This window comes from Haliotis asinina, chromosome 11 (genome assembly GCF_037392515.1).
Source record: "Haliotis asinina isolate JCU_RB_2024 chromosome 11, JCU_Hal_asi_v2, whole genome shotgun sequence".
NCBI lineage: Eukaryota > Metazoa > Mollusca > Gastropoda > Lepetellida > Haliotidae > Haliotis > Haliotis asinina.
This window is the reverse complement of record NC_090290.1, coordinates 44,693,004-44,714,133: the sequence shown is the minus strand read 5'-3', so window position 1 is coordinate 44,714,133 and position 21,130 is coordinate 44,693,004. Positions and strand designations below refer to the sequence as shown.

Genomic DNA, 21,130 nt, shown 5'->3' with positions numbered 1-21,130 from the left:
CCTGTGATGAACAGCATGAACCAAGTGAACCATGTCAACCAAGTCATTGAACCTGACCACCTGATCCCGTTAGTCTGGTCTTATGGCAAGCATAGTCGCCTTGTAAGGCAAGCATAGTCACCTTGTATGGCAAGCATAGTCGCCTTGTATGGCAAGCATGGTCACCTTGTATGGCAAGCATGGTCGCCTTGTATGGCAAGCATAGTCAGTGTGTATGGCAAGCATAGTCGGTGTGTATGGCAAGCATGGTCGCCTTGTATGGCAAGCATAGTCGCCTTGTATGGCAAGCATGATCACCTTGTATTGCAAGCATGGTCGCCTTGTATGGCAAGCATAGTCAGTGTGTATGGCAAGCATAGTCGGTGTGTATGGCAAGCATAGTCGCCTTGTATGGCAAGCATAGTCGCCTTGTATGGCAAGCATGGTCGCCTTGTATGGCAAGCATAGTCACCTTGTATGGCAAGCATGGTCGCCTTGTATGGCAAGCATAGTCACCTTGTATGGCAAGCATAGTCGGTGTGTATGGCAAGCATGGTTGCCTTGTATGGCAAGCATGGTCGCCTTGTATGGCAAGCATGGTCGCCTTGTATGGCAAGCATGGCCGCCTTGTATGGCAAGCATGGTAGCCTTGTATGCAAGCATAGTCACAGTGTATGACAAGCATAGTCGCCTTGTATGGCAAGCATGTGTTGAAGAAGATCAATTCTAACTGAGACCTCCAGGCCCCAGTCTTTTAGGATGTCGGCTGTGGAGATTCCTTGGTCCCAGCAGTAAGAGGACTTGCCGATCAAGTAGTCAGGCTTGCTGACTTGGTTGATGCATTTCATTGTCGCCTAAATGTTTCAGTGATGCTCATGATGTCAAGCACTGTATTGTCTGGTCCAGTCTGAGTTATTTACAGACTTCTGTCATCTAGGTAGCATTGCAAACTCCTGCCTGCCCGGTTTTGGGAGAGGGTTAGTTTAAAGAAATTGCACAACTTGGTCGTGGACAAACCTCACTTTGAGTATAATGATCAGAGGGTTAACTGAAGCAGATTTGAATACATTAAGCAGTTTCCCTGCACTTATTTACCTTCTTATTATTTTTCTTAATTCAGAAAATTCTGGACTGGCAACTTTCCAACTGGTCTGGTAACTTTTGAGAATTACAGACCAGTTGTCTGACTGAAATTTGGGTGTGTTGGCAACACTGATGTAGGTATAGTCGTTTGGCTCAAAAGCACACCAATGAATAGCAGTCAACTCGAAAACTAGTTAACATGTATTACTCAATAAGACGCTGATCATAATCAAAACATCAGATCAACATGAAGATCCGGGGTAGAATAGGTCTTCAGGAACCCACGCTTGTCATAAAAGGTGACGACTATGCTTGTCGTAAGAGGCGACTAATCGGATCGGCTGGTCAGGCTCGCTGACTTGGTTGACACGTCATCGGTTCCCAGTTGCTCAGATTGATGCTCATGATGTTGATCACTGGAGTTTCTTATCTAGACTCGATTATTTACAGACCGCCACCATATACCTGGAATATTGCTGAGTGTGGCGTGAAACTAAACTCACTCTGATAGATAAAATAAGGAATCCAGAGCCATGATATATAGACAACCCAAACTCTATAAACTGGAGGCATAAAATTCCAATACCTAATGATAATTAACTAACAAAAGATTGAGAAAAAGGACTGTATTCAATTCACATGACTCCAAACTATTGAACAAACCTGAAGATAGCATGTACATGATGTTAATTTCAAGTGCACTTTCTGGACTGTCAACTTAATGTAACCAAACATCTATTCTATATACTAAAAACTGAACAAATGTTTTGCAAATATTCAGATATGTCTAAACATATTCATAAAGTTTAGTTCTGAACATTATACACAGATGCAATAATTTCTAACAAAGAACCTTTTTTAAGAAACCCCTTTTAAAAAAAGGTCAAACCAGGGAGACTATATACAGTTGTAGATTATGCCTGGTCAAACCAGGGAGACTATATACAGTTGTAGATTATACCTGGTCAAACGTAGCGAAATAAATACTATTTTATACAAAACTGGACATTACATAAGTGGAGTAATTTTATGTTTGGAAAGCAGGAAATTGCATCCGAGGGCATATATTTTTTTAAAAAAGCAAGGGGAACGTGACCCCTCACCTACCATGGTCGCAGCCTCAAACGTGAAAAGTGCACCCTCCACTAAGTAAACTACGGCCCAGGGGCTCCTTTCACAAAACAGCCTTTACTAAGGTTAACCTTAACTCCCATTCTTTAACATTGCACTAAGGTTACCTTAGACTTGGGTAACCTTAGCGCAATGTTAAAGAATGGGGGTAAAGGTTAACCTTGGTAAAGGTTGCTTTGTGAAAGGAGCTCCTGGAGGAGTTGGAAACAGACGCTTCTAAATGTTGTCCGAAATTTCGTTGTGCGTTAACAAATCTTAAACGGTAAAACTATCCGCACCGGTAAAAGCACCGTGCAACGATTTTTTAAAAATTTGGTATCTTTACGGAAATTGTCGTCCCAGAAAACACGGAGATTCCGAAGGGAATTTAATTATATATGAAATGGGCTCGTGTGCTTATAACATTAAACGCTCAGTCTTAAAAATAAATAAGCGTACAGTTTCCAAAACAACTGTACATGCAGAGGGCAAGGGTAGTGCTTGTTCCTGGAGCAAATATGGAAAACCATACGATCCTTCTTCACCAAATTTGTCAACAGACAAGTCTAGTTATGACTGGTGCCTTTTGATGGCTTGGGACAGTCTGGGCAATAGTCTCAGTGTTAGTTGGTACTCTCATGCACTGATTTACGTGTGTGTGCGTGCCTGTGTGTATGTACGTGATATTGCTGGAATATTGCTAAAAGCGGCGTGAAACTAAATTCTAAGATGCTTCGGCAAAAGATCAAAGGCGCCGACAATACTTTATCAGACGATAATGTGCACTTTTTGCATTACGTCACAATGTGTTGACGTCGCCGCTCAATTCCAGTCTGGTCCCTCGTAATCGAACCTTTTTGCATTACGTCACAAGCGTCATCGTGCTTTAACTATAATAGTTCAGGGAGAAAGTGTGCTTTATTACACTATACATGGTGGTAGAACGAACTGTATTTCTAAACTCACTCACTCTTTATTCACCTCCAATGCTCATACTTATGTGTAATCTTCAGTTCCCAATTTATGAATTTGCCTTTTCGTTAACAAAACAATATCCAGTGTATTTTGGTATAAAAATAGAGCTTAAATAGTGTATGTTTTATATTTCTTTGTGAAAGTGCAAATGGATTAAGTTCTTACTCTTCAGACAACTGAGTGAAGAGGCTGTCAAAAATTACGTAACCACTCTAGTACGATATTAAACGTGTGCTAATTCATTTCCAAAAACTTTTGAGAAAATACATGAATATTTGTTGACCAACTGAATTAATTTCAGAAGTATTGTTTTGTAGTGATTCTTTTGAATCTTATCTTTAGTTGCAATAGGATTTACGTTACAGTATCAGTAAAACGAAATACGCATCAATTAAGGTGGAGTTAGAGTGAAAAGGTTTTTTGTGTGTGGTATCAAATTCAATAATAATTGTAGTTGTCCCCCTTTGTAAACAAAACCTACCCATGTGACGGAGTTCAATGTCCCATTGTCAAAACTGTAAATCAATGGCTGATAGCCTCACCCGGCATTGTCACAAGGGTAGGAGATAGCAACGGACACATCAGACCACAGGTTGGGGTAAATCAGTACGTCGATAAAATCTAATATATTGTCAGACAAAAGAATTCAAGCAAGATTTGAATAACTGAAAAAAGTCTGCATGCTCAAATGACATGGTTTAACAGGGTATTACTTACACACGTTTGTACATAATATCATACGTTTATGATCCACACTTCTCTAAAAAGACCAATAGACCAAAAGCGTGACACAGTGACTTCAACTAGTATACTACAGGAGATGTATATTTATTCTGTCTTTCAATGGGGCATGTAGTGAGACTGCTGTATTTCAGAGGTTCCTGTGAACACAAGAACGAGTCAGAGTTGAAATTTTAGACAAATATGTACTTCCTTGTATGAAATATGCAGATTATATACTGAAAGGGGAAATGTGTTACGTGGTGTTGATCTCAATGTGTGCACTAGACGATCCTATGTAAAACTGAGATCTTGATTCAGCAGTTTTAGGATACAATCATTGTATTCATGAACTTTGACAAAGGTAGATTTGAAAGGTTTGAGTAAAAAGTCAAGTGGGGTCAAATAACAGAAATTTTGCTGAGTACAGTTTTAATCAACAAACAAACAAAACAAACATATCTGGGCCCCGTTTCACAAAGCTCTTGTAAGTCTAAGATCTTGTAACTTTTCTTGTAGCATTCGTCCCTCCATTATTGTATTAAAGAGGTACGAATTCTACGAGAAAAATTACGAGATCTTAGGCTCAAGAAAGCTTTGTGAAACGAGGCCCTGGAGGGTAGCACAAATAACTATCCTAGAAAAATCTGTTTCCTGTTATTTTTGTCTGAATCTTTTTCTTGTTTTGTAGATTTGAAGACAGAATACTCCCCATCAACACTAGACCAGAATGAGGAGTATACTTGCTCTCACTGCAGTTATCACCTGCATCCTGACAGGTGTCCAAGGTGATCTGATAATTCTACAGTAATCCCTCACTTACTACAAGGCCATATGACCATCTTATATTGTTAAGTTCCCCACTGGGTCTTGACATTAAAGAGATAAATGAAGATTGGTCAGATCAAGTCAGTAGTAGTGTGGAAGGGTATTGTTAGCAAACTAATACACAATTCTGCGTGGTACCTTTATTGGTTGGCACTTCAAAGCGAACAAGCAATAAATGAAATAATCTTAAATGTGACAGTTATCTGACCCTTAAGTCAAACAACTGGTTCCTGTTTGACTTTGCACACTGATGAGTCAGTGAGTGTGTAAGTAAGGTTTTATGCCTCTTTGCACAATATTCCAGCAGTATCACGGCAGGTGATGCCACAAATGGACTTCACACATAATGCCCATGTAGGGAATCGTAAATAGGCTTTTGGTGATCTTTCTCACTCACTTCACTCACTCACCCTCTACTCCACTCCCTTGCTCGCTCGCTTGCTCACTCACTCACTCGTACAGGTGTAGGAAGTATTTATCAAATCCTGACTAGCTTGAAATCTCTGTTCACAGATGTTTTTGCCTCTCCAAGTATTTCAAGACAATACTCATTCAGTTCTTACCAGTTAAAGAGAGGTAGCGCGCAACAACAAACGAGGGGAGATAACTCCACATTCAACATTGTGTGTTACTTTGATATGGATCACCAACCATTCACAAGCCCACTGCCTCCAGCGATGAATGTGTCTCTGTGTTCACACATCATCTTCCTGACGACATTCATCATGGATGCAGAGCTGACACCTCGTAACGTGTCAGATGAAGCCATCTACTTCTCAAAAATTGCAACTATGAAGAAACTGAAGCCGTCCTTGAAAGTCATGCTTTCCAATGGAGGCAACTTTTCCCAGGTCTTAAACACCCAAGAAAATAGGACAAAGTAAGATACAGGTTTTCACCATTGTGTGTTAAACCGTAGGATCTCCTTAAGCTTAAGGGAGTAATTCACTTGATGTTTTGGAGGTGGGGTTACAGTTTTATTACAGAATATCTAACTTTAATCTTAATTTGTCACAAATGTTTGAAACAAATTCTGATGCTTCAAACTATTGAAAGTGAGAAAATGTAAGCCACAATAAAAGCATTGTTCTGTAATCCCAGAGTGTAAGTATCAAGTTTTTTTACCTGAAAAGTACCATTGCGATTTTATGATATATGAAAGTATTTTCTTGAATCCAGAACATTTTATGTTGTAGATTTATAATCCCTGAGTCTCGTTCCTCAACACTGTGCTTCATGAGAACCTCTAGTGTTCTGATCATGTAGGATTTATACATAAGAATATAGCTTCTGTGCCCAGGTTTGCCACAAGCACAGTTCCCTGGATGAGGAAGTATGGCTTCGATGGTCTGGATTTGGACTGGGAATTCCCCACATTTGGCCACCCTACTTCTCGCAGACACAATCTCACCCTGCTTGTGAAGGTCAGAATAATTAGGTTGGATAGGTGGTTTCAGGACACAGCCCTCGACTTCCTAATTGAGTTTTTTTCCTAATTTTTGTTATCATCACTTTAAAATATACACAACAAACCCATTCTTTTAGGGAAAGAGCCAGGCACACTTCGGAACTTTCCAGCATGAAATGAAATTAGTTTAATCAAAAGCTAAGAAAAATAATAAACTTTCAAATATTTTTCAAGAACAGGGTACCAATCCACAACGCCATCATAGCACTATGAGATTTGTAAGCCTATGATAAACTGCAGAGATACGACAGGTTGTAATGTTACAAACACTTCATGGATTGGGACCCAGATTTTTAAAAATATCTTAGCCCTCCCCCACAAGTATGAATATGCAACACCAGACCCACACCAATGTGCACCCACTATTGTCTTGTTGAAATAACTGGATTTTGTCTTCACAGACTGTAAGGGAGATGTTTGATGCAGACCAGGAGCAGAATGGCGGAAGTCGTCTCATGTTGTCCATGGCCGTCAGTGCTGGGGAGGGGATGATCACCTCTTGTTATGAGGTGGCTGAACTAGCCAAGTAAGTATTAATGATAGTAGGTGATAGAATGAGGGTTAAATTTTAGCAAGTATCACAGAAATAGAAAAACACGTATTTCTCCATTTCTGTGCAAGTATCCACCAGTATCAAGGCTGAGGACACCAGAAATTGTCCTTATGTTGGTGAGTGAGTTTAGTTTTATGCCACACTCTGCAATATTCCAGCTATGTGGTGGCAATCTGGACCAGGCCATCCAGTGATCAACAGCATGAGCATTGATCTGCATAAATGGGAACAAATGACATGTGTCAACCAAGTCAGCGAGGACCACCTGATGCTGTTAAACGCCTCTCACGACAAGCATAGTCGCCCTTTTTGGCAAGCATGGGTTGCTGAAGGCCTATTTTACCATCCCAGACCTTCACAGGTTCTTTATGTTGGGAAGTTGACCGAGGGCTTTGGCTTGGCTCCAGTTCATGAGAGCCACCGAGTGGTTTGGCAGTTATTTTCAGGGTGCTGTTGATAATTTCTACAACTGGAAACATAAGCAAGCTCAGTGTTAGCCTGCATTAATGTGTCTTTTTGTATTTATTGGTATGTTTTCTGATAGGGCATCCTTCATCGCAGATGCAGATGAAGACTGAACTGATGAAGGTTCAGTGTATTTATGTATCTGAGTGGAAATCTAAGTCTGCAGGGCTTACATGAAGGTTGATTATGTGGAATTCAGTAGACAACTAAGTCAGCAGAACTTAGTTGAAGTTTGAGCCACAGAACAACTTAAAGGTTGATTCTGTGGAATTTGGTATTTGACTAAGTCTGCAAATCTTAGTTGAAGTTTGAATGTGTGGTCTGCCCTGAACCAGTGAAGGTGTCATCCAGTGTTTGTTTCCTGGCAGGTATGTGGACTTTGTGAACGTGATGACCTACGACATGCACCTGTACCAGGAGTTGTTTCCCTTCACTGGCCTCAACAGCCCCCTCTACCCCGGAACTGATGTGCTGGACAGGACCATCTTCAAAAACAGATACTTTGTATGTTTGACTTTGTGGGTCCTGAGTGAAAAATATTCTCCTCTGTTCAATCTGTTTGAAAAAAAGGCTGAGATATGAATGTCATGTTTATTAGAAATTTTGGGAGATGGGGTGGGAGAGAACTCTTTCAAGCAAATTATTTCTGTGTTAAGAAAATTCCACAAAATGATATATAGTGACTTTTTAAGACACACTCTTCCATGTTTGAAGGTTCTGGCACAAGCTGAGCTGTGTTTTACTGTAACGATTTCCAGCATACCGCCCCAGTCCTATGGAACTCTCTTGATTCTTTTACAACCAGTCTGAAGACACACGTTTTCAAACAGGCCAATGCATGATTTGTATTATTATTATTGTCATTATTTTGATAAAATGATGGGGCGGTGGGGTAGCCTAGTGGTTCAAGCGTTCGCTCGTCACGCCGAAGACCCGGGTTCGAGTCCCTACATGGGTACCATGTGTGAAGCCCATTTTCTGGTGTCCCCTGCCGTGATATTGCTGGAATATTGCTAAAAGCGGCGTAAAACTAAACTCACTCACTCACTCACTCACTGATAAAATGATAGCTTTGTTAATAGGGGATACTAAACAACCTTCCATGTAATACAATCTTTATTAAACGAGTTAATGATTTGGTATCAAACGATTGAAAGCGAGTTTAATACTAAATCTTTAGCGAGTTTAATAAAATTGGTATTTCACGGAAGCGAGTTTAGTATTCTGTTTATTAATCATCAACATAAATTGACAGAAACTGCGACGAAATCGCCTACAGAGTGAGGACTCTCAGCTTTCAGCAAGTCAAGCAAGGTCTAGTAAAACTGTGACAGCTACATTAGCATTGTGACGTCACAACTTTGAACCATTTTGATGTCATACGTCAAGCGGTATTACACTTGTGTAATATTGCCGTAAAATTATTACACTGCAGTATCTTCAATGGGCGAGTAATAAATTAATTTGACACACATTAGGTATGGTCGGCGAATGAGTGGATCCGGCAGGGAATGAGGAAGAATCAGGTGATGACCGGAATTCCCACATACGCTCACACGTACACGCTGGTAGATGAAAAGTCACATGGAATCTACTCTTTGGCTAAGGGCGTTGGACGCATTGGGGACTTCCCTGGGTATAATACAGTAAGTATACAGGGTCTGTTGAGATGCAGCATAGACCACTCACTCTTTTTGGTGCTTTAATTGTTTCACAGTGCATGAATCACTGGGGAGGACCTAGGGGGTCCAACCACACAACTTCAGTCCACATGAGGGTTTTCTGAGACATGTTCAGTTTCAAAACATATATTATTTGTTTTTATTGATCTTACTCAGCCTTGCTGTTTCTCTCACCCCTCCTCACACAGAAATAACTTGATAAGTTGTTTTGACATGTCAGGTCTGTGAGTTGATTAAGAACACCAGTACAACCGTAGTGTGGGACGACCAGAGTATGGTCCCCTACTTGTACCAGGGGGACCTGTGGATCTCTTACGACAACGTTCGCAGCGTCACATTAAAGGTAAACACCATCATGGCAATTCGCAAATCTGCATCATGATTTTCCCTCGTTACTTTACCTAAGGATACTCAAAAACACAGCCATTAAATTTCTCAAGGATAATAAAGTATAGTTATCTTTCTTTGCTATTTCTCACTGTTCAATAAATTGTCCAACAGATTTTAACATCAAACACCATATTGAGTTATTCTTTCATAATTACATCATCATGATTATGTCATAAAATCAGAGCAAGTGGAAACTAAGTCAAGGCAAGTTCTTTTCTTAACTTCTCTTGCCCTGTGGGTTTTATAAAGAATTTGGAATCTTCGCACACCATAACCTAGTCATCATATGTAATTCCTGAAACAAATTTATCCAGACTACATCATCTCTTTGCAATATTTTCAGACACAGTATCTGCTCCAGCAGGGGTTTGGAGGAGCCATGGTATTCATGCTCAATGCTGACGACTACAGGGGATCTTGTGATGGGAAAACAAAATGGCCGCTCTTCAAAGCTATCAATGCTGCAGTGGCAGATTTTAAACCCATTAAAGATGTAGAGGTTGACCATGTTTTCAGAGAATATGTGGAGATTGATATTAATGTTTGATTGCACCTTACTTGTATCACATCAGAATTTTAGAGGGTTGACATTTTTGTTAAATAAATATAAACATTTATTTTTCTTCCCTTTGCATCTAAAGGAAAAACCCTCTATTGCTGACTACAAAGACTCAAACACTAAACCAAGGGCCTCTGTTTTATTAGGTTTGTTTTTAATTGTTTGTTTGCTCTCAGGAATGTTCCCTTCCCCATGTATCCCTTTGCTAACAACGACTCAAACACTAAAACAAGGGTCTCCTGGTTCGTTTTGGTTTTCATTTATTGTTTAATGCCACACTCCGCAGTATTCTACTTATTTGATGGCTGTCTCTAAATAATTAAGGATGGACCAGACAGTCCAGTGATCAACAGCATGGGCATCAGTCTGTGCTTATGGTATACAATGACATGTCAGCCAGGTCATCAAAGCTGACCATCCGACCATGGGTTGCTGAAGACCAATTCTAAAAAGGATCTTCACAAGTCATTGTTAGACAAATGACCCGGTACTTCTGTTGGTTTTATTGGAAGAGTGTCCCTTTACATTGATTCACATTCCAAAATGAGGTCACTTATATATATTTATACTTTATACATTGTTCAATTCTTTATTATGTTAATCACATTAGCTTGAATTCAGATTTTCATCATGATAACATTAATGAGTGAACTATTGACAATGTTTTATGTTCTGCAAATACAACGAATTGTCTTCATGAACCCTTTGTCAGCCTTGTTTACATACAATCAAATACTGAACACTGGGTACAAATATGGTGTTTTACCACCAACAGCGAATGCAAATTTTGTGATATTTACCTCTAACAGTTCTGCCAAGTCAAACCTAGCTAATACTGAGTTTATAAACCACCAACACATAGATTAATAAAGTGTGTCATTCCCTGTCAGTTTGTAAACTCTGCCATAAGTCCCAACTTCATTTACACATGCACTCACTCAGATTATTGTGCAATTTTCATATTAACAACATATTTTATTTCATGGATGTATTTTAATAAAAAAAAAAATACTCTGAATGCGTTTGTGCTTATTAATCTTTCAGTTTACACACACAGTTAATGAATCATCTACCTGTACCATACCACAGACAACCTAGTTGTTGAAACTGAAATGTTTCATAACAGTCAGTTATTATATGGTTACAACAGGGGCTATAAGGATTCTGGGATAGAGTGGGTGAGTGAGTGTGGTTTACACCTTTTTCAGCAATATTCCAGCAATATCATACCAGGGATACCAGAAATGGGCTTCAAATCCATGTCTTTGACATGATGAACAAACACTCTAACCACTAGGCTACCCCGCCACCCATGTGATTACCAGAAACAGGAAGCCAAATGGGTGACTTGGTTGATTGTGTGTCCACTGGACAGGTGCTTGGAATGCAAAAACACAAAACTGGACAAGACCAATTGACACTGACCTATATGCGAGGATACATCCAGCTTTTCGCATTACAATCCCTTCAGTGTGCCTTCATGCCCAGAAAGTCCAGCATGTGACTAGGGGAGTGAGTTTAGTTTTATGTGGCTCTTGGCAATACTCCATCTATAGTCCATCTGTGGTCTGTAAATAATCGAGTCTGGACCAGACAATCCAGTGATCAACAACATGAGCATCAATCTGCAGAAATGGGAACCGATGACATGTCAACCAGGTCAGCTAGCCTGACCACCCGATCCCGTAGGTCGTCACTTACGACAAGCATGAGTTGCTGAAGACTAGTACGTTCTGTCCCGGACCTTCACAGTACACATATAACTAAACAACCTTACACCACTATACGATGGTGTGCTCTGGGTCTCCATGTAGGCCATGGCTGGAATATGAGTTACAAAATGAATTATTGCTCGTTAATCTATAAATCAACTAGTAGAAAAGAATACAAATTCTTATGACTGTGATTCACGATGAAAGGTTCAACACAAATCCATCCTTAGTGGAAAGAAAACTGACAGATAGCAGTATGTTAAGAAACTTCTTGTGAAGTCTGCCTTATCCCGATAACTGAGAGCTTGAAAACTTTCTACAACTCTATGATAGTGGCGAGATTTCTTTTTGAGTGTTTTTATGTTGTTTTATTTATTTATTTATTATTTTATTTTATTTTTTGTGCGTGCGTGCGTGCGTGCGTGCGTGCGTGCGTGCGTGCGTGCGTGCGTGCGTGCGTGCGTGCGATAAACATTCTCAATGTAGAGCAACATAAGCAACAGCGTAACATGTGAATGTCCCACCACATGCATGAACGTAATGTCACAACCTTTCACATGGTCTCAGCGACATTATTTTTCCACGGTCTGCACTAAAGAAGTAACTTTAGAGTTACCTCCCTTGGTAAACAAATCAGCATGTCTTCCTTCGACTTCCACTTCAGTGACATTCAGCTGTAGATAGTTGATACCTCATCGATATATTCATGTATAAATTGAAATCGCTATCGGGTGAGCCACGAGGATGGCCACACCTTCAGAGAAATCCGGAAAGAGACATAATATTTTGATAATCGAACCGTTTTATGGCGGATCTCACAAGCAGTTGGTTGATTTGCTCTGTGACAAACTGGCAGGATGCGTTCGATACACTTTGCCGGCCAAGAAGTGGCACTGGAGGGCCCGGACCTCGGCTCTGTATTTCAGTCAAAGTGTGCCGCAGTGTGGAGAATATCGGTATGCGTCATTTACGAGCTCCAGTGTTGGGAATAATATTTACTTCATTTTGGTTTGTTTTCATTCATGTAATCCCTGTAGTGATTAGTGTCATGATGCCCTGACGACATGGATCATTGCTCATAATATCTATTATGGATTGCTTGGCTCAGAGTCTATCATGTAAAGGTCGGCTTTACATACTGCAATATTGCTGAGTGGAGGTCTTCAGCAACAATTTTTGTTAACTTTGTATAGTATGAAACATTTAGAGTAAACAAACCAAGTGGTATTAAACTAATTTAACATTGATTGATAACTTTCATAAATGCAAATATGTCACACAGGGGATATGAGTCGGCTGACTTGGTTTGCTGGTGATTGATACAATTCTGAGAGTGTAGGTTCCAATCCCAGACAGACTCCAATACCAAAAGTACTGAAATCTCCATGTACTTTACCGAGAATAACATGTAATCCAAAGTATAACAAATTTGCATTCGACCTCTTTCTACAAGTCAGTATGTGATAATAACTTTCAATTTCAGAGTATTATTCACCAGCTCAGTCATGAATTTGGCAGAGTTAACTGCCCTTAGGCCTGATCTTGGGCAACTGAGAAAAGTTGTGTACTTCCATGAGAACCAGCTGGTGTACCCAGTCCGGAAGCAGCAGGACAGAGACTTTCAGTATGGATATAATCAAATACTGTCAAGGTTTGTTTGCATATTAACCTTTAATAGTTCTGGAACTGTTAATAGTGTAATTATGTTTTGCACAGGAATACTGGGTAATATTTTATGATTTCTACATTGCTATTGTATGGGCTTTAAAATCAAACTATTACAGTTTGTTTGGGTTCAATTGAGAACGATGAAATATGTGTAAGTGCACAAAACACAGTTAAGACACATGGTCCTGAAACCTCTGTACCCTAAAGATATGAAATCTGATGTTTTATGATCAGTCACTCTGTAATATTGTTCTGTTTTCTCGCTTCACACAGAGGGGTGGCAAATGGCTGGTGCAACAGCAGCATCACACTTATAATCTGTGTATAGAAAAACATGGAAATTAAAAACTGGTTGCAATTACTTGAAAGAATTATGTCCCTTTCTACAAGGATGGACAGTCCATGGATTTCAAACCCAATTTCACCCAACTAATGCTACTAATGAATCTTGATTTGTCATGATTATATCGCAGCTTCAAGTTTGCAAATGTGAACCTGCAGTCATGGTTAGCATTTTTCACATTAAGATGACACTGTCATGGTGAACGATGACGTCACACCGTGGTCTACCATGCATTTCAATGCAATTTCTTTGTAGAAACTGAATATGACCTATCAAACAATCATATCACCTACTGATAACACACTTGCCTAAACCATAAAGCTGTTTATAATTTTTTGTTTTTATGCAGCCTGGTTGCCGATATCGTTCTGTTCAACTCCACGTACAACAGAGATTCCTTTCTGGATAATATAGTCTCCTTCCTCAAGCTGATGCCAGACCACAGACCCAAGGGTCTAGCAGAACAGATCAGACCGAAATGTCACATCCTGTACTTTCCCTTGTCCTTTATTTCCCCTGACTGCAATAAGATACAGAACACAGATGCCACATTGATGCAGGTAACGTCACACAGCACTGACTGTCAGGCAGGTGGGAGTTTCATGTACAGTGACCCTCACACAGAAGTGATTTGCCTTCAAAGTGACCCTCTCTGGACTTCATCCAAAATAGTAAAACTGGATCCAAGTCCTTCAGGACATGGCGAATGTAATGTGCAAAATGTTAAACATATTTTGACCAGTGATGATATAGAAATGGGTAAGCCTGCAAAAGAACTGAGTGGTGACTCTCAGCAGAATTCTCAAGGTAAACTAGGCAGTGATGCTGGTGATTCAGAAGAGATACATGGCGATCTTGAAAGGCTGAAAGAGCTTGAGACAGGTGATGGACAGTGTTGTGTGTCACAGAGCTCCTGTGTTGGGGGACAGACAACCCAGATGAACAGTTTGTGTGGCACAAAGGACAGGCAACTTCATATTGTGTGGGCGCATAGATGGTGAGTCATAAATGCTTAATGAAATTTAAGGTTTCAGACTTCTCAGCCAGAAAACTCCAAACTGTGTGGAGGCCAAGTAAAAATCAAATTTGTTCAGTCCTCATTTACTAATTGCATTTGCAGGCTGTGATTTTCAACCAGTTTTCAATGCTTTTGCATGTATAGTTTCTCTTTGAAACAGAACTTACAGCAAGACAAGGCATTATCAAATCACAATGCCCTGAAAGAAAACAATTTCTAAGGCTGACAATTGTAACACTTTTATGAATCAAGAAAACACTTCATCATTGTTATTCCAGTATTAGTACTTTAGGTGATAAGCTGTCAACTATTCTCAATAAACAACCATCTCTGTAGGGTAAAGTTCTTATTAAATAATCATTTCACCACTAATGTTCTCAGTAAACATTCATTTCAGTAAGAATATATATTCTGTTGCAATATACTTTAATAGCGAATCCTCTCTGATAGAAAATATTGCTGAAAAAGGATTTCTGCTCTGGAACTTTTTGGAGGAAGCTGTGAGGCATAACGAAAAATTGCTGTTCTACATGACACTATATAAACAGGCAGTAATCTTGACTGTAATGCTAAACCTCACCTGACCTCACAGTGTCTAGAGAGAGTGCGAGTCCAGCGGTGTTTGTTTCTAGGGAACATGACAAGGATCCAGAGACATTCTTCCAGACATTGTTCCGTCTCCATGACGAAGGATATCAGTTCCAGGTTTCCGTCATGGGAGAGACATTCACAGATGTACCAGGTAACATTTTCCAACACGTTCAAACTTTGATGAAAGGGTTGCAGGCTACTGTAGCCCTAACAATGGCTGAAAACCTGTAATGTAATTTTTGGACTAATACAATCTTATGCCTTCAGTCAAATGTTTTCCCGACTCCCAAGTGGTTAAAGTGTTCACTCGTCATGCTTAGAGCTCTGATTCAATTCCCACATGGTTACAAGACTTACAGTGTGTGAAGTCAATTTCTGGTGTCTGCTGCCGCAATATTGCTGGAATATTACTAAAAGTAAAACCCACATTCCCAACTCCCAACTCTTGACTCCCAACCACTGTGTGGCTGTCTTGTCTCCTTACAGAAAGCACTGTTTCAGTCACCAGTGTCAGAACTGACTGTATTGTGTGTATATGCGGAGATCCGCAGATTATAGGTGAGAGGTTTACATGCCCATGATTGTGTCAGTTGAAGCGAATAGTTTGATACAGAGAGTCATTGGTTTCCTTCATATGTTCTGCATTCACTCATCGCATCAACCATCCTGCTTCAGTGATGCGTCTATGAACATTTCAGGAATGGTTACTCTTTCATTTATAAAGACAATTAATGAGTACTTTTTGCACTTTTGGTCTGTCGAATAATGTGTCCGTCTGCCTGGTAGGATTCTATATAGGTTAGGATTCAAGTACAACGATAACACAAGGATATATGGGATATATGAATCAGAACCTGGCTAGCTATTCTCGAAACGTTCATAACCTTACGAACTTCTTAAGCCCATTCTTAACGCATTGGCTACGATCAAAGTTAAGAATTCTTAGGGCTACGAGCGTTTAGAGAATAAGGGCCCAGTTCTGTACATTAAAAGGATGTGATAGGGTCACATTTGATAACAAGAGTGTATTTCGAGTAACCAAAAAGACACCTAGGCTCTCCCATCCTCGATATCTCAAGGGTATGTGTTCCGAAAGTCTCCATTACGCGCTGGATGCATTCTCACAGTAGCCAATCAGCTAAGCTGCTGTTACAACTGAACTTGCCAGTGTCAACAAAGATAGTGGTCACAACTGCGAAGGTTTGTTAGCGGTGCAACTCAGATTTGGGGGAAATCATACAGACACATTTATAGGTCCGAACATTTAAAAAAAATATATGCAAGAACTCCTTCTACCAGTTTCAGAGAACCCACACATGGTTCGTGTTGCCAAGTTTTAACTGGTTAGATGATATACAAGTGACTGAGTGAGTGAGTATAGCTTTATGCCGCACTCAGCAATATTCCAGCTATTTGGCGGCGGTCTGTAAACAATTGAGTCTGGACCAGACAATGCAGTGATCAACAACATGAGCATTGATCTGCGCTTTTGGGATCTGATGACATGTCAGCAAGCCTGACCACCCGATCCCATTAGTCGCCTCTTACGACAAGCATAGTCGCCTTTTATGACAAGCATGGGTTGCTGAAGGGGTATTCTACCCTGGGACCTTCACGGGTCTAGATAATTTACAAAGTGAAAGTAAGTTGTAATTGGTTTCCTCAACTTAACAGCACGTATGCCTGATTGGAGATAAAGCCAGCCAAGGGAGGTAATAAATGTATGGGGCTTTGCTGTAGATGCGTCCAAGGTATAGTGGAGACTTATCGGAACATATACATGTACCCTATATCAAGATATCAAGCATGAGGCTCTACTTTTATGGATATGTATGTTGTATACATTGTTTTATGAGGAGTTTTACTTAACTCTGCTTTAATCTACAGAAATCTTTTCTGAAGCGAAACTAAAGTTAGGCGACCACATTGTTACATGGGGTTACCAAGGCAGCAAGGGAGACTACTTCACAACCCTGCAAGCTGCCGATGTAGCTGTGTCGACTGCTCGACATGAATTCTTCGGGGTAGCCATGTAGGTATTTCTCTGTGCATGTCAGTATTTCAAATACAATGGATGTGTAATGTTTGCCTTAGAAAAAAAACCCCACATATTACAAACATAATGGTGCAGGTGATTAGTACGTGAATAGAATTAAGTTTTGTTTCATCATTGTCTTAGGGGTGGTGGGGTAGCCCAGTGGTTCAAGTGTTCACTCAAGCCAAAGACCTGATTCAATTACCACATGGGTGCAGTGTGTGAAGTCCCTTTTCTGGTGTCTTCTGATGATATTGGTGTAGTATTGCTAAGAGTGGCATAAAACCACACTCACTCCCACACTTTGTGTCTATATTTTTCATGACAAAGAAATAGAAATTAAGGATGATTGACATAAATGCACTGTGACTCAGTGCCCCATAGAAACATGTAAAAATTGCTGAAGTGTTTCCCCCAAATGGACCCCATGTTCCTCAGAAAGAGCCCTGGTCTGCGTAACAGTTTTTCTTTTAGCACAACGTATGGGTAATTGAACTGATAACTAGTCTCTGATATGAACATGAAACTAGTTTCTGAAATGAACATGAAAATGAACATGAAAATGAACATGAAAAAGAAAGGTCATAGTGCAAAAACTAAAATATAATGGAAAGGAGCCCAGAGCCCAGAGCCCAGAACCTATAGACTTTCTTCATTAGAGTTGTGTAGACTTGCCACTTTTTCTAGACTTAAGTGGGCTTTCTTGGATATGTCTGCTTCAGGGTAATGTATGACAGACTAAAGCATAATGATATTCTGTTGATGATGTTGTGATGGTGTAGAGATTGTGTGTGATGTTGCAGGCTAGAGGCTGTACACTGTGGCTGCTATCCCCTTTGTCCAGATAACCTGGTGTATCCTGAAATATTCCCAGGTACTTCTGTGATATTTGTTCCTGAAATGGTGTCTGTCATCTTTGTGTATGAAACGATGTCCATCCATATGATATGGTGCTTCAGTGATGATAAAGATGAGCTAGATCCTGTGTCCGAATAGTTTTGTCTGAACCAAACAATCCAGTGATTGTGACAGTACATCTCCTTGCAAAACATCAACCACTCTTGCTCAGATTTAATTATTATCAGGTCACCTTCAAGTAGCTTGAATATTGACAATATCACGCTTTAAATATATATTCACATGAGGCAGGAGTTATATAAACAATTTTGTTTTCATGAAAGCCCCATAGGTTGCAAAGCTTCATATTTAGATAGTATTGAGGACTTGTCCAGCCTTTTAGCAACAATCATGTGTAAGCAAGAGCTTTTTTTAAGTTATTATGGCAGCTACGCCGATGTATTTCCAAAATTTTTTAAACGTTTGCTTCAAAAGAAAACCTAAGCATCACCAGCAAGGGAGACTACTCTAGCAAGACTGTTCTGTGTTTCAGCACAGTGTCTATACAGAACAGCAAGTCAGTTATATAAGAGACTCCGGGAATATTGCCGAAAACCACACCTACCCAGAACACAGAGACCACAGGTATCAACACAAAAGTCTTAAGATTGGTCCATAGGTATCTTTCTGTATTTGTGGGGGAATTTATGTGAAAAAGTATCATTATGATAAAGAGGGCAGCAGTCAAAGAATCTCACTCATGCCCTACTGCAGCTGTAGATATAGGCATTGAATCTAAATATCTTAAAAAAAATATTTTCTGATGAGCCATTAGGGACTGTTGATAGTATTTTGCTAGGGTTGGGGGTGATGATGATTATTTTGGAGTTGCTAGTATAACATGAATGACACCCCACCCACCCAATATATATGTGACAAAGTAAGTGATCCCCCCACCATTTCATGTATAGAATCAACGAGACTTGTTATTTTCTGTTAAAGGAGATTTCAGTCTGTAAAATTTGTTATGGTTTTCCTTTTTTAATTGCTTTTTATTGTCTTTGCTTATTTCAGATTGACCTCCACAGATTTCAATGGGAAACACTACAAGAAAAATATGAGGAGATCTTGTATGTAGACTAGAAAATAAACATGAAGTGATATTTGCGTGCTGGTCTCTTTTAATGCATATTCTTAGTATGCCTTTGACAATTATTGGTGGCATCAGTGCTGAATCTTTTGTTTGTCAGTTCCAGGTGCACTACTCTATTACATACATAATTCATTTGTAAAAGTGTAAATGCACGAAAAACAGTATATTGGTGAGAAACATTTATAGAAAACATTGCTAAAGTGTGTCTGGAAACATACAAATTCATGTGATTAAAATGTTATAGAAACATTTCTGGAACATCTCACGAAATGTTTTGTGGATGTTTATTTCAGATTTATTTGTTTTAAGAAGATATAAAATTGGATTCATTTATAAATTGTGACGCTTGCTATCAAATATACAAAATATGTATTCATCCTGGAGAAGTAAGCAAATCATTTGGCATACAATGGATTAATGAAGTGCCTTTGAAGCTTGCTGATTTTGGACTGGTGTAGGACTGATGCAGGGCCATTGAGGTTTGCTGATGTTGGGCTGGTGTAGGACTGATGCGGGACCTTTGAAATTGGCCGACATTGGGCCAGTGTAGGACACGCTGGGCTGATGCAGGCCCATTGAAGTTGGCCCATATTGGGCCAGCGTAGGATCAATTGAAGTTTGCTGACTTTGGCCAGTGTAGGGCCAATGCAGGACCATTGAAGAAGTTTGCTGACTTTGGCCAGTGTAGGGTCAATGCAAGACCATTGAAGAAGTTTGCTGACTTTGGCCAGTGTAGGGCCAATGCAGGACCATTGAAGTTTGCTGACTTTGGCCAGTGTAGGGCCAATGCAGGACCATTGAAGTTTGCTGACTTTGGCCAGCGTAGGGCCAATGCAGGACCATTGAAGTTTGCTGACTTTGGCCAGTGTAGGACCAATGCAGGACCATTGAAGTTTGCTGACTTTGGCCAGTGTAGGGCCAATGCAGGACCATTGAAGTTTGCTGACTTTGGCCAGTGTGGGGCCAATGCACATAATGTCTCACTGATGTCAAGCCGGTGATGGCATGCTACCTGGGATGTTATAAAATCAAAGAAATGAAAAATAAAAATAAAAACTAAAAAAAAATAAAAACGAAACAGACACCCTAAGTCACCCCAGAGATCATATAATAGATTATATGGTCTCTGGTCACCCCAGATACCTAAATACCTGCCCCGGGACATATATGTCCGTATGACATGGTGTTTAACTCCAGTTTAACCTCATTGTTCAAAATAGGCAAATCTGTGTTTAATTGGAAAGAAGACCAGGTATGTTGGGAGTTAACCCTAGCAGTTTTACTTGTCTGTTAACGGAAAAATATAGTTCAGAGACTGTTTCATTTTCAACCCATTCTCGGGAACAAGGGGACATAACTCTGTTCGAGTTAGACATCAAATTGGAGCATATTACGACAGCTTCATTTACTTTCTTTGCCGCAAAGTCCCTGGCCGTCTTATTTTCCCCTCCACGCAGTCTCTCTACAATGTTGTATCCTTAAAAGAAGCAATTTCTCATTTGCTCAGAATCTCATATTTTACTGAGTTTCCAATTAATAAGGAGCTGCTTGTTTCTATCAATCACATATATGTGTTATATATGCAAGAGTTAGCTGATCGATTTAGACGTATGGGCTGAAAGTGTCCGACTACTTGATAAAACGCTAAAATATAACAATATTATGTAGGAACAGCAAGTGATAATGGAATTTGTAAACTGAACTTTTAATTTATGGAGGTTTATATTATTAAGTTTTTTTGGAAACAATCATATGCGTTCCCCATCATTTCTTTCAGTCATGTTTACGTCAAAATAAGAAGCTCATCACCCATAAAGTCTTGTGATACCTATATCTACAAAACGTTTCGATGTTCCTGTACAGATATAGGCGACATGGGCACGCCGCGAGCATATGATCGTGGTTTGAATCCCAGTTCACACTAATTATGATTCGAGCACCAAACCAAAGTGACGTATGTC

The 21,130-nt window shown here is 39.8% G+C and overlaps 2 protein-coding genes across 4 annotated transcripts; both read left to right on the top strand.

Annotated features, from left to right (window-relative positions):
- Positions 1-3,587: 3,587 nt before the first annotated feature.
- LOC137255904 (acidic mammalian chitinase-like) lies at positions 3,588-10,830 on the top strand. 3 transcript variants are annotated; one of them, XM_067793492.1, is made up of 9 exons: positions 3,588-3,745; positions 4,559-4,655; positions 5,209-5,575; positions 5,996-6,119; positions 6,565-6,689; positions 7,550-7,685; positions 8,660-8,827; positions 9,084-9,206; positions 9,597-10,830. In XM_067793492.1, the coding sequence occupies exons 2-9, from the start codon at positions 4,598-4,600 to the stop codon at positions 9,798-9,800; spliced, it is 1,305 nt and encodes a 434-aa protein (XP_067649593.1). In that variant the 5' UTR covers positions 3,588-3,745; positions 4,559-4,597; the 3' UTR covers positions 9,801-10,830. The 3 variants fall into 3 exon arrangements, with proteins under 3 accessions (XP_067649593.1, XP_067649591.1, XP_067649592.1); XM_067793490.1 differs by having other exon boundaries at positions 3,589-3,739; XM_067793491.1 differs by having other exon boundaries at positions 3,604-3,753.
- Positions 10,831-12,126: 1,296 nt separating this feature from the next.
- Positions 12,127-19,179, top strand: LOC137255843 (tRNA-queuosine alpha-mannosyltransferase-like). The gene is made up of 8 exons (XM_067793414.1): positions 12,127-12,480; positions 13,008-13,175; positions 13,885-14,532; positions 15,186-15,295; positions 17,032-17,176; positions 17,983-18,053; positions 18,570-18,661; positions 19,091-19,179. The coding sequence occupies exons 1-8, from the start codon at positions 12,269-12,271 to the stop codon at positions 19,157-19,159; spliced, it is 1,515 nt and encodes a 504-aa protein (XP_067649515.1). The 5' UTR covers positions 12,127-12,268; the 3' UTR covers positions 19,160-19,179.
- Positions 19,180-21,130: the final 1,951 nt, after the last annotated feature.

Bases quoted from the DNA above. Each gene is read 5' to 3' on its own strand.
- LOC137255904 (XM_067793492.1), top strand. From the start codon at position 4,598: ATGAGGAGTATACTTGCTCTCACTGCAGTTATCACCTGCATCCTGACA. The intron at 6,120-6,564 runs GTCAGAATAATT...TTGTCTTCACAG, and splicing joins ATCTCACCCTGCTTGTGAAG to ACTGTAAGGGAGATGTTTGA. The intron at 9,207-9,596 runs GTAAACACCATC...CAATATTTTCAG, and splicing joins TTCGCAGCGTCACATTAAAG to ACACAGTATCTGCTCCAGCA.
- LOC137255843 (XM_067793414.1), top strand. From the start codon at position 12,269: ATGGCCACACCTTCAGAGAAATCCGGAAAGAGACATAATATTTTGATA. The intron at 14,533-15,185 runs GTGAGTCATAAA...GTTTGTTTCTAG, and splicing joins ATTGTGTGGGCGCATAGATG to GGAACATGACAAGGATCCAG. The intron at 18,054-18,569 runs GTACTTCTGTGA...TCTGTGTTTCAG, and splicing joins GTATCCTGAAATATTCCCAG to CACAGTGTCTATACAGAACA.